We start from the raw sequence: 14,403 nt of genomic DNA on the forward strand, positions 1-14,403 counted from the left end.
TTCACGCGATCGGGGACGGGAGCGCTCGCGGAGGGTAAGCGGACGATTCGAGGGGTAATTTTGTAAAGAAAATTACCATAATCCCGGAATCCAGAAAAACCAAAGAAAATTTTGGTTTTCCAATTCCGGGTGGGATGCCTCTTTTGCTGACGTATGCTGACGTGTCGGGTATGAAACATTACTTGGGAATCACCGATTACCTAAACCAAACAAGGTTTTTATTGATAACTTTAGATGGATAACCAAGGTAATGATAGATTACCCCCAACCAAACGCAGTGTGGCAGAACTCTCTCCTTTTCAATGGGTTCACGGTGTTCGACGCCGAGAGAAAAAAAAATTGCTGTGCACAGATCTGAGGGAGAAAAACGAAGGAGGAGAAAAAAATGCTTGCCGTGCACAGATTTCTGAATGCTTTTGCAGCGGAGCAGAAGTCTGCAATTGAGAAATTCCTGCCGATGGGTTCCCACGACGATATGTCGGTGATGAAAAGGAAGATGGCGAAGATGAGGATTTTTGGAACCCGCGTGATACCAAGCTGCTGCAGCAGGTATAGAGAACAGAGACAGAAAAAAAACTGGTGACTTATCCTCCAGGGGTTGTCGAGGGATCTCGCCGTGCAAGGCTGGTGAAGAGGCTCTGATACCACTGTTACCTTGTAGAGGAACAAAAAAAACAGGAGATAGAGCAAATAACTTTGCAAATTGTATTTCACGGAAGGGGAAAGCAGTGCCTATTTATAGGCCTTTACAATTGACCGTTTCGACAAAAGATTAAATAAAAAAATAAAAGATTAAATCAAAAGACTCGGACAAAGCCAAAAAACTCGGACCAATATTTATCTAATTTTTTTTTTAACAAAACATTCAACTCTTGACCTCTTGATAGACAATGTAACTCAGTCAGGATTCTCAACCCATTCAGACTCTCGAACCACCTATTGCTCTCGATAGAGACAGATCCAAGCAAGGGTTGTCCTGGGCTATAGCTCAGTCCGACTCTAATTCTTAGATTTGTTCCTAATTGCCTCCATCGAGTGACTGCCACCTCTCGAATCTTTGTCGGGCAAGACACACCTAAGGGCGGTTAGGTGATTTTTCCTTCCTTCGAGTTTTTGAAGTTTCCGTTGATTTTGCATCGCGAGGGAGGAGACATGTGAAAGAAGAAAAAAGCGAAAAGAAAATTTTAACGAGATGATTGTAACATAAAAGTTTTGATTGATTAGTAGAGAATAATTTTAATTCATTAAATTTAATGGGAATTAGAAAGATAATTAAAATATGAATTTGAGTCGTCAAGCAATTTAGAAGGCAAATTGAAAATAATTTAATAATAATAAAATTAAATTATCATTTAAATTGATTAAATCATTTGATTAATTTAAACAATATTGGGATTAATTACTCATGTCATTTTTGATTCATTTAAACACAGTTGACAATTAATTACTCATATAATTTAGGATTATATTAAAATGTTAGGATATATTTATAATTGATATTAAACATGAATTAATATTGAAAGATTTATTTAGTGATGTTAAAATAAGGAAAAAGTTAAAATAGGTGCTGTTTGAAATCAGACACGATTCAGGGTTGTCCTCGACTCTAATTTAATTCAAATCTATTTTTTAAATTCATCCTTGACTCTCGAGAACCCTAAAATTGATTAAATCATTTTAACCTCTAATTTTAGCCCCCACGGGCGGGAGCAGCTGGTCAGGGCATGGGAGCTTGCAGCATGAGGTAGGCGGTTCGAAGGCTCATGGCGCACATGCGATAACATCAAAATGTGTCATGTTTCCAAATCCTTCAACCACTATGCCCTGGCCAGTCCCGCATTCACCGTGATTTACCTCCTCACAGATGGTCGGGGAGCCGATCGTGTGGGGCCGCTAGGTTGGCGGATTCCAACCTTTTTGCAGCATGAGAACCCTAAAATTATGCGATGGGCCCCACTCAGAATCCGGCCAATGAACTAACAGACCAACAGCAAAATGATAATAATAATAATAATAATAATTCTTTTTGTCCATTAACTTCAAAAATAGTTCATGGCTCACATGTTGTTTGACTAACTCAAATAAATTTACTTTCTAAAGGACAATAAAAAGATGTGATATGTCATTGAAATTTGAAGTTCTCGCAATCATCTTATTTATGGAACAATTAGGACCACTCTAATTAGTAATTATATCAAAATTATAAAAATTTATTACTCTTAAAAAACCTCTTTATAAATCTCAAACTTCATTATTAATTAATTATTAATCCTATCCACATGATTAATATATTTTGAAAAAATAAATAAGTTTAAATTTTCACTACTATTTTGAAATTAAAAACTTCAAATTAAACCTCACGTCCATAATGATTAGAATTTTTTTATTTCATAATTTTTTTTCAAAAATATTGCATTGGAGATGCATAATGCTCCACGTAATCGCAATTGCATTTGATCGAGCTACAGTTAATTACATGCAATCAACTTGCAAGTCATTGTTACGTACATGCAATCATCTTGCAAGTCATTGTTATACTCTTAATCAAGCTACATGCGGATTATATTCGTATATGAGTCGACTAAATTTAGTGGTATAATATAGATATTTCAATTTTGATTAATACTAATTATAATATTATATTTTAATAATTATAGTACATTGCTATTATAATATAGACACTTTATCTCTTTTATGTCTGATAAATATTGATCAATATTATATTATAGCAACCCCTTAACTTTTATGGATATTAATGGCATGTGATTTAGCAATTCAATAACTATCAGGTTCTAAATAAAATCTCTTTGCTCCACAGTGTTGACAATCTAAGGCAGAAGGAAGTCTCATTGCTTCTGTTGGTAAATTACATCCACATGTTTTCCCTAACAAAACACCAATAATATTCATTTAACCATATCACCTTAGAAGATAAAAGCACAAACAGAGAACCTAATGCAGGAATAAAAATTTTCCTAACCTCTTACAGCACAGGAGCGAGAACCATTATTCTCTCTGCATTGAGTATCGGGCTCGATTACTATAGGTATAGATGGTATATTTCTCGTAGAGGCTGCTTACATGATGAATAAGTGTCATATAGAAGAAACAAAACGTTGGTTTCAATTTAAGCAAAAAAAGCTCTCCCAACATAAGTGTTACCATCATGAGTTTGATTACCTCAGAGTCTCCTATCTGACTACTCTGACTACCTAGATCAAAATCTGCTAGTTGTATTTTTCTAGCCAACCGCATCTGTCTTCTTCTTTCCAAAATAGCAGCTTTTTTATCAGATGGCATTTCTGCATATTTTTTTCGGCGCAAGGCATTTTTGTCCATGTTATGCATGAAACTGAAGCAATGTTTGAAACGCCCATCAGATTACTGACATCACCATTATCGATCAACAACCAAAGTATAAACAAAACAATGTTTGAAACATCAACAATGATCGCCAAATCAAAGCAAAACACTTATCAACAATCACAGTGAAAATGAGACAATGTTCAAAATTCCAACAATCATTGCCAAATCAAAGTAAAACACTGGTACATATCTATTCCCAAAAAAAAAACTATTGAATCGAAAAGATAATGAACATAAAAACTAAAATAAACAGAATAATACACAAACAATAATTATAGAACAATAAGATAACCATACGAAAAGTTTTCAAGAATAGGTTGTACTTTGTACCTTATAGAAGCACCAAACCAACACAAAGTAAACCAGCAATTTTCGTGAGAAAAATAGCTTCCAGGAAGATTCTGCACAAGAAGCAGCCAATCCCTAGAAAGAACAAACAAAAAGCACAATATCAATATAACACAAAGTAAAGAATATGCACATAAGATGAATGAAGTGCAATAACAAAAAGCCTTGTTTGCTGATCACCATGATCAGAACAAACAATTGAAAAAATTTCAACATCCCTCCTTTATCATAACAAATGGAGAACAAAATTATTAGGTCATATCATAATTGCATCCACATGTTTTTGAATTTTTGTCTTCACTTAAAAACTATCTATAAAACATTTTTAAGTTTTTTGAACGATTCACTTATTTTTTATAAATTGCAGAATAAGTTAATGATTTTCTGTTTATTGTAACATTAATGAGTTAACTTCATGGATATCAATGTTTACAAAAACACAACTAACTAATTATGATAAACAAAAAGCATAATAGAGAATGGAGCAAGCATAATGAAAAAGGAAACCAAAAACAAAAACCAACAAGGAACCCACAAATTTGGTACAACCTTAAGCTGTGATTTGTACAATTTCATAATTTCATTTCCTTCTCTTAATTCCAAAAATATTTTCTGTAAGCGTTTCCATCCCTACAGTCATAATAGAGAATATTTATTATTCAAATGAGCCCATATTAAGTGAAAAAATGTTGATGATGTTAAATGTCTGATATCAATTATTTTACCTGGTAGTGACTTGTCTGTGTGTTTTTAAAAAAAAACATGGTGTTGGATAACAGGACCACGTTTGTGTGCTTTGCTCATTTCAAGTCTCAAAGAAAATTCACTATATGGATGATTTTAAAGGTTAAGATTATGCATCTCTTTATGATTTTGACTTATCACTGTCGTGGAAATTTTGGTTCTTTTTTACTCTTCAGGAAGGTATGTTCTGGTGATTCTGTGTTCTTGCTACCAACCAACAAGGTACAAGGGGAATAGATAGTGAATGTAAAATGCGTATAAATGCCATGTATGTTTATCATAAACAAATAGATATATATCCACATAAGATGTATAATCTGATAATTATATATTCATTGGACTATAAAAGCTTTTACTTTTCATGTCTATCTTCTTTTCTGTTAAATGAGTAAACGGTAATACAATCTGCTACACAATAATACAGATATTCATCTAGTAGTGCAACTCGTGGTGTTCTACTATGTATCGTATTCTAGTTTTACTTGTTTTGTACATAATAATATAGAGGTATTGAAAATAAGTGGGTGCATCTATCAAGGATAGATTCCTATACTATGTTTTCTGTATTCAGGTGAAAAATAAACGTTTAAGAGCTTTCATCCACCAATACATGTTTATGTGATTTATACAAGTGATGCATAGTGACTAACTGATCTTGATCTTCAGTACCATTAGTTTATGTGTGTGTATGACTTAAGTATGCTAAGATTCATCTTATTTGAAATTCATTTACGTAAATGCAAAACACTTTTCATTGTCATATCTTTATTATCAGGAAAAATGGATGCCTCCCAGGGAAATTGGAAAAATAAAAAGCTTAATTTAAGCTTAATAAAGAAATCAACCGATCGATGCGATGGAGAAGAAAGCACTGTAAACAGCAGAAGGAATATATATTACACTTGCAGTTAGCGATGTCGACGGCGACGGCAGTCAAGCCAAAAAGCAAAGCGCGAAGCAAGAAGCAGTGTTGTAGCCGCGAAGAAGAAGAAGAGCAGCTGCAGCTTCCATTTCCGCCTGCAGCGGATCAGGATTCAGGACCAAAACAAAGACAGCAGCAGCGACAGTAGATAAAAGATAAAAGATAGACACGTTTTTACTCGGAGGAGAAAGAGAGGGAGGTGGGCAGAAGCCCGCTGGCTGTTCGCCCTGCACGCTGCTGCACAGCGGCAGTGTGGTGGTGGACGAAGAGGAACAGAGCGATAGATTGAGAGAGAGAGAGAGGGAGCACGTGATGGCACGGTCCTTTATGGCGGAAGAGTGGAAGGAACAGTAGATAAAAGGACGAAGCGAGGAGACGACGTCCCATCATGATGAGCAGGCGTCGGACATCCGGCCACCAGTCAGATCCCACAAGAGTGGTCCAGATCAGACGGCCGGCTCTCCTCCTCCTCCTCCTCTCCGAAACGAACGTCGAGGATCGTGACGACGTTCAGAGAAGGGAGGGAGCTGATGAAGGCGGAGGAGGAGGAGGAGGAGAGGAGGAGAGAGGAGAGGCATGACCGCACTTACCACCAACCTGGCGCACCATGCGGACGGTCGACGTCAAAAGTACGTCTGCCTCGTGCCGTTCACGTGAGTGGTCGTCAAATAAGAGCGTTATCAGTCTCTTGTACTTGGTGAATTTTTAGCAAAAAAAATAACTTGAATAAAACATTTTCAACGAGGCGAGTCGAACTACAAAATTTAATGTTTTTTTCGCTCTCTCTCTCTCTCTCTCTTCTGATATTGAATATTATATTTAGTCTTCTTTTTCTGCTGTCGAACAGATGAGGAGAGGCATGACCGCACTTACCACCAACCTGGCGCACCATGCGGACGGTCGACGTCAAAAGTACGTCTGCCTCGTGCCGTTCACGTGAGTGGTCGTCAAATAAGAGCGTTTTAAGTGTCATATAGAAAAATAACTTGAATAAAACATTTTCAACGAGGCGAGTCGAACTACAAAATTTAATGTTTTTTTCGCTCTCTCTCTCTCTCTCTCTCTTCTGATATTGAATATTATATTTAGTCTTCTTTTTCTGCTGTCGAACAGATGAGGAGAGGCATGACCGCACTTACCACCAACCTGGCGCACCATGCGGACGGTCGACGTCAAAAGTACGTCTGCCTCGTGCCGTTCACGTGAGTGGTCGTCAAATAAGAGCGTTTTAAGTGTCATATAGATTAAATAAGGGGCTACTTAATTAATAAATCAGTATTATTAATGGGAAAAAAAATACTACAAGGAAAGTGACACGTGAACGGTATGCTCGTTTTTTACCCACGCGGTGGACCCGTCGTCAGTCATTTAGGATATGGACGAGTTGGTTTATTTTTAATTTAAAAGGGTATGAAATATAAATTTTGAATTTAAAAAATAAATTGCTAAGAAAATATTTTTTTAAAGATTTATTTGAAATATTAATAAAAAATTATATGTGAATATAAAAAGAGGTGAATAAATATTAAATAGGTAAATGAATACAAATATTTTTATTTTCCAATGGACGAAATTTATTTTAAATCATGAATTAATAACAAATATTATAATTAAATACAAGTTTGAGTATAATATTTAGTATAAAACTATTTAATAGAAAAAAATGGTATAAAATATTTACAAAAGGAATTGAATAGGAGTTCCCACCCCACCAATTTAGCCGCCTTTGTACCACTAACTTTGAGTCCAAATCAATTGATTGATAAAACATTTTCAAATAAATGATGAGATAGAATCATGAAGGTGACAAGAAGCAACTCATGGGGCCTCTCCTTCAAGTTGAAATTGTTTTATGCATGGGAAATAGGAAGTCAATGTAAGAGGGAAAATATATAAATAAATAATAAATTCGGTTAACTCGACTCGAGTGATCAAGCTAGACAAACCAAGTGAGTTTAACTAAGCAAAGCATAGGGGTATAGATCATATTAATTAGATTATAACATTTCAACCAACTAAACAAAAGAGTAGTTGTTTTTTTAATCTATTCTACTATCTAGCAATAATTATTTTACTCATTATAAATATTTAGTTTTTGTAAAATAAATAAAATTTTGAGCCATAATAATAAAATGAGATAATAATTAGGAATTAAAAAGAAGGATGTTGCTAGGAATGGTACTATCAAATTATGTCCCAATCAAGCATTCCCTACAGAGCACGGCACAATTAACATAGTTTTTCCATGAGTTTTTGTCCATGCAATTCCTAATATTTTAGCAATTAAAAATGCCCTCTATTATCCATTTCATTAAAATGACATTTCTTTTTAGAACAAAATGTCAAAATAGCACTAATATACTTTTAGTCGTGTTTTATTAAATATTTTATTAAAATTAGTTAAATTATTCGAAGTTATTCATTTCAAACATATACTAACAATTATGGCATATCCATTGGAATAAGTCTTGCAGTAATTTTAATCAAAATTAATAAACTTTAAATCATTTTAATGAAGCACAGTTAGTTTAATCAAATTGAGGTAATTTATTACTATAATAAATTCTAATGGATCATTGGATCTAAATTTTTCAAAATACAAATCATTGGATCTAGAATGTTCTTTAAAATGTATTTTTTTTACCTGCATGGAATGCCTTTTTAAATTTTGCTCATTTTCTTCCACATGAAATATATAAAATAATTATCTTGTTATTAAGTTCTTCTAAAAAATTAAAATTTGTCGCCTTAATAATTTCACACGATCGATCATCTACGATAAAGTAAATTAAAAAATTACAATTAATCAAGATAGAGAAAAATATTATCTCTACTTCATCAATATTTAAATTTTTATCCTCTTCTATAATTTTCAAATATGCTGAGACATCTTGTTAATACGTACGTTAAAGCAACGGGTGGTTGTCGCAATCCCGAAGGTGCATTGCACCATGATAAGATCCGCACTTATTACGTGTCACGTCCATCAATTTTATGAATGGGAGATGAGCCAAGTTTGGCATCAAATGGCCCACTGAGCTTTCATGGGCCACGCATAAGAGATCAGCCAATTACAATAAAATCTATCACTTTGCTGATCTCATTGATGACGTTTTAATTATCGTGGAAGATATTTTCTGACTTGGAGTGACAGATTTTAATTTTTAGTAGGAGTGAAAGATTATTTTCACGATGCCCGATGCTTAAATCATCAGGGATGTTAGAAGAAATAGAGTAAACAATTTAGAAGAAGAAAGAATTAGGGTTTGGATTTACATACGGAGAAGATCCATTGCGTTTGGGTGAACATTTGTGAAATAACTAGAGTGCAACCTTTTTTTCCATTTATTTTCAAAAATGTGTTACCGATATAAATATTTTATGTTTTATAAATTTAATCACTACTATAGTTTTAATAGAGTCGACGACGTAGGTTTAATCCACTATGGAAGAGAATTATTATTTAGGGCATTATGAGTCCCTCTTCCATGTTGAGTCGAAGAGTTAGAGCTGCTAGATTCGATTTACAGATCACAATATAAGTGTACCACCATGAATAAATTTTGTGGACCTATTTGAATTAAAATAATGATTATATTTTAAAAGGAATTAAATACAATGAACTTGAGGAAAATTGATGAGAGTATAATATAAAAGACTAGATTCATGATTGAAAAATTGAAGGGCTCGATCGACATAGAGATAACCATCCGAGCATAATGACTTGGGGATCAACTGATAAAAGATAGATGCAAGGGACCGAACGACCCGAAGTCCAAAAAACACTTGCAAAATTAAGCCAGAGGACAACTAATAAAATATCTACATATGGTCCGAACCACTACATAAATTATAAAATGATTAGATGGAATTGACTGATAATATAACTTGAAGTAAGTCAAGCATTATTACGGACCAAATTCAAACCAATTAAGTTAAACATAGAAATAAACAAATTGGATGGTCTTGATTTTTTTAATGAAATCAAACTTATTTGTTTTCAATTTTTTTTTAAATCTAAAAAATATTTTCTAAAATTCCTCAAAAAATTTAACGCGGCTAAAATTTTATATTAAAATATTATTTATCCTTTAAATAATAAAAATATAATTTAAATATTTTAACGAATATGTACCATTAATTCCACATTCGCCTAAAATCCATGCTAGCAATCGAGCCACCAGATTAAAGGCAGCGGGCTCTCTGGAAGAATCTCGGCCCAATAAAAGTTGTTCGCTGCATTGCTCGTCCGTCCTCGAAGACACTGCAGGCGCTACCCACGGTGGCTCACTGCGGCGGAGAAGCATCGCGACGTCGTCAACCCTTCTATCGCCACCGCCACCGTCCCTCCGCCACCACTCCGCCGTCCCCTAAACTCCCCACCTCCTCCTCCCCGAGGGGCCGTAACCTTTGGATAGAACTTCCACCTGAAACCCTAGGGCTCTCCTTGCGTCTCCGCTTCGATGACGATAGAATCCAAGTACGTCAACGAGGAATGCCTCCAGGAGTGGAAGGGTTCGAACGCCGGGTTCAAGGTCGCCGATCCGGTCCCCATGGGCCGGTTCCTCTACGAGCTTTGCTGTGCCGTGGTCCGTGCTTCTCGAGAGTTGTAGGGTTTTTAGCTTGCATCGCCTCCGCCGAAGATGGAGCGAGGTCTGATGTTTTTGTTTTCTTGATTGGACTGGGCTCAGGTTCGTGGAGATTTGCCGACCCCAAAGTGCAAGGCGGCGCTGGACTCAGTCGTGTTCGTGGAGGAGCAGCAGCTGGAGGATATGAGTTCTGTCTTGGCTGATACCATCGCTCATATGGGGCAAGATGTCAGTGTTACTTTTTTTGCAATTCCTATAAAGATTCGTTCTATCTTATTCATGGAACTTATTACTAGCTCATGATCTTCTGCTTTTGAGTTGGATTCGTGAACTAAGAGAAACTTTCCTGGTTAAGCTATTTAGGTATTTTAAATTTGTTTCTCTTTAGAGTAATGGCGGCTAAAGTCTCAGAACACATTAGGACAGTTAGTCAGTTCATTGGGTTCACTGAAAGCATATTAAACCTCTCCTGAAAATTAAGTTGATTGTTCTGTTGCTATGAATGCGGGTTAGTATATGCAACGAGGTGTCATCCTAGTATGTGTAGTTTTTTCTTTACTCTATGAAGAAACAGTGGACAATGAAAGAATTCCTAGCAGGGCATAGTTGTGGATTCAGCCATTTGATTGAATTTGAATAGGTTCTAGGTAAATGGCTTTGAATTATGGAAATTATCTAATTTTATGCTAACTGGAGCAATATTTCAAGTTTGATTCAGCCATTCGATGGAATTTGACTTCAGCACAGAAAAAAATATCAATTTAGCTGCATAATAAGGGAAGTCCTAGTTAATGTACAATAAAGTAATCATTCCAAGATAACATGACCTGATGGTCTTCTAGTGATTTATTGAAATCCATGAACAGGTTTTCTAGACTACTCTATGTTCCCCAAACAATTTCCTTTTTTATCGGACAGTTTGTTGACATATTTTTGGTCATTTTTGAAGAGTAGTTCCATTCTTCAGTTTAACAAAATTTAGAAGTTAAGAGTAGTATGTATGCTGCAAAAGTTTTCTTAAAGTTGATATCACACAACATTTACTTATCTATTTAAAGTGCTAACAATTCATGTTATCATGACATGGTGTCATGCCATTTTGTGTTGATATCAGAGGATGTAGAATGTTAAAATGCTAGTTGAAACTTCCCAGGAAACCTATCTAAATTATGCAAAATTAGCTAAGAGTTCTTCAAAAGATAATATGTGACATAGGATTTGGTACTTTTAATGAATCATTTTCTTTCAATAAATCTGTCAGTTAATATTGTAGTAATGCAATACTGTCACTTCCATAAGTGTACCTCTGTCACTTCCATGCTTGTTCCTACTTCATATTGTGTTTTTCTTGTTGAATTCAGTTTGGATTTATAATTATAAATAATTATGATTTAACTTCATTCACCCATTTTTAAAAGTAAGGCGCTGTAGTATGGTGGGCTTGCACCTAATGATATTATGTTTAGAAGGAAGATGGATTTCAGTAATGTCTCTAGTTCAATTAGCTATTGAAGCATGTTAACTGATGCTTGAGCCAATTATTCCATACCTTTGTTGACTTTGATCCGTAAAATTTCTTGTAAGGCCTAATTTAGTCATTTGACAGTGTGAGGATTCTTGCTAAATACCCCAACCAATTTGAGTTCAGTTGTACATTCTTTCTGAATTTGTAATATCACTGTCAGAATTCGAAGGGCTCTATTCCTATTTAAAGGTTAAACTCCTCACTCGTTGCAATATCATAATCACCAAAAAACAAACTAAGCCAATACTCAAAGATGAACTGATAGTAAATGTTAAATATCTAATAATCTGAAATAAATTGCTTCAATATATATTGGACTCTTAATGACAATAGAAAAATAGACCAAAAAGGAAAGTTCGCAAAGAAAATGAATCACTATAGACATCATGCAACATAAAACAATAGAATGCCACTCAAACTGTTTGTTGGGTTTCTTTAAGCATGACCTAGAATTGAGATTGAAAATTGAACCTTAAGTGATCCGCTCAAGTCTACGAACTTGGAGATCAAAGGAAGCAAACGTGATGTCACAACCCACCATCCAATGTTAAGCCTAAGAAAGTTCTTAATCCACTCTTTAGCCTACTTTTTGGCGTACGGTCTTTATGCTAGGTCTTTCCTTGGCTCATTCTAGATGTTTCTCTAGAATTCTCTTCATCATGAAAGCATCTAGATACTTTGTAGGAACCTAGAACATCCTCGTCAATAATGGTATACTCTCCTTAATAATTTCTCAAGCCCTCTCAACCTCTCTTAGCTTCTCTTGTGTGGGTCTTTATTGAGTTAAACTTAGTAACTTTGCAGGGATAAATTATCCATGTGTCATATGGGTGAGTGATATTGAAATTAAGCTCGTGGCAAATCATATCAGAGCTAGGTTCCCATTATTTTGCATCTAAATATTGTGCTTAAAAGTAATGATGTCGGACGCTATGGCCTTGACAAATCAATTTTGTGCACTAAAGGAGTAGCGCACACAAGGTTGACGCAGCAAGGCTAAGGCAATGGAGGTGGATGCTACTGAAGCACACATTGCTACCTTGGAGTAAGCTATCTCCAAGGTGTAGTCCACCATAAAGGTGATTAGTGCTGATAGATTGGATGAAGATATCTCAGGGGTAAAACCCATCATTAAGGAGCTCACTATCCGTCAACTGTTCAAACAGGGTAGAGATGGATTGTGGTGAGCTAGGCGATGTCACCAAGAAGGCCATCCTTGATTACAAGAATGCTTACCATGTCGTGTTACAAACCATTACTTGAGAGCTTGCCGGACTTAGGGCATTCGTGGAGTGAGAGTTGTGGAACTTACGGGCAGAAATGGAAGCATGCACATATGCGGAGTGTCATTGATACACATGTGAGACTAGCTCAGTTTGTTCAAGTGCCAACCATCTCAACTCTATCACAATGGCAATTATAGCTGTCTATGAGGGTGCTCGCGATCCCAAGGAGGTTGATAGTTTCTTGTACAATCAAATAACAAGGAAGAGGAAACTAGGCCAAGATCAGACAATTTTGTAACTCATAGAAAACTTTTGTCTGCTACTCTATGACAATTGTGGCTGATATGCAAAACGGTTCAGGGCTCCCTTTGGCATCCACTGACTCGGTAATCAAGAAGGAGAAGGTGATTGAGGTCGATAGGTGAGGGTGACTTTAAGAATGAAAACACTAAAGAGGGGAAGGGGCTCAGTAGTGATGATGGTTGTTAGGATTTTTGGGATAGTATTGCTAAGCTTGAGCTTATAGGATTTGGCCCCAAGGTGGATAGTGTTGTGGGACAAGGTGGCGCACAGAGATAGGGAGTTTCGTCAAGGGTTTCATGAAAGCATTGTGGTGATGAGGGTTTCGTGTGATGCCCTCGAGGAGTTGTGGTGTTGGTCATGTGATTTTGCAAGGAGGGGGTGGGGGAAGAGAGGGTGTTGGTGAGGTCACGACTGACACACAGGATAAATAAAGGAAATAAATAGATAGATAATATAACATTTGCACTGAATATCTTATGAAAACACTAATTTTCTTCTTTTGTCCTTCCCATTTTTATCAGTCTAATTCTTTCATGTTCATCTTTCTTTCATTTCTTTGATCTATCCTCTTTGACCTTCTTTGAAAGCTTGTTAAAAGAGTTAATGTCTTCTTTACTTTCAATTATTTCTCCTTTTTAAGGGTATATCTTTACAATATTGTAATAGAAAGTACACATTAGATTACACAAATTTTATTCCAACAGAAGGATTACAACACCAATACATGGCTCTAACCCTTGCATTATTTTATATTATGGTTCAGTTTTGTGGTAGTCCATGTTCATCCTCCATTGCCAAAAGCATCACTATAGGCATTTTAACCTCGTGTGACAAATTTGAATCTATAAACTTTTTTTTTTTTTTTTTTGGGGGGGGGGGGGGGTTACTCAAATTTTGAAACTTAATTGTCATGTTCATTAGATTAAGAACTGCAGTGACAATTGCATGTGGAAAGGAAGTAAAATGGCGAGAGGGAAGAGAGGAGAGCAGGCAGACCGGATGCATCCAAACTCTGAGCATGGCACATATCACTTTGCTTTTATATAACTATGCTAGCATTTGCCCAAAGACCAAAATCCTAGATGAGATTTACTTTATCTTTCTGACTTTCCCTACTCTAATACTATCTGTGTGTATTTCTGGTGACTCTTGTCTTATGTTGAAATGTAACCAGGTAACTAGAATGATTTGACTTTTGATTTGATACACTTAGTCTTATCCCAAAGGTTCAGTTGGATTCTCACCTTCCAAAGATAATTGCTGGGTGATGAATTACGTTTATGGTTCACTTGAGTCCATGCATCCATGTCTGTTGTGAACTTACCTTTCTAGAAAGCTAATCTAATTGTACCTTACTCTTGGAAAAGGTAATCTCCTTAA

At 35.7% G+C, this 14,403-nt stretch overlaps 1 protein-coding gene across 1 annotated transcript in view; it reads left to right on the plus strand.

The window, feature by feature from the left end:
- Positions 1–9,688: 9,688 nt before the first annotated feature.
- The window catches only part of LOC141838851 (THO complex subunit 2), a 37,372-nt gene continuing 32,657 nt past the window's right edge, over positions 9,689–14,403 (plus strand). Inside the window, exons 1-2 of the mRNA XM_074726449.1 lie at positions 9,689–9,969; positions 10,072–10,197. Coding sequence (XP_074582550.1) covers positions 9,844–9,969; positions 10,072–10,197 — 252 coding nt within the window. The 5' untranslated portion in view covers positions 9,689–9,843. The remainder of the gene's footprint in view (positions 9,970–10,071; positions 10,198–14,403) is intronic.

This window comes from Curcuma longa, chromosome 11, assembly GCF_044706935.1.
Source record: "Curcuma longa cultivar G26 ecotype Majalengka, Jawa Barat chromosome 11, ITB_CL_G26_1.1, whole genome shotgun sequence".
NCBI classification, from domain to species: domain Eukaryota; kingdom Viridiplantae; phylum Streptophyta; class Magnoliopsida; order Zingiberales; family Zingiberaceae; genus Curcuma; species Curcuma longa.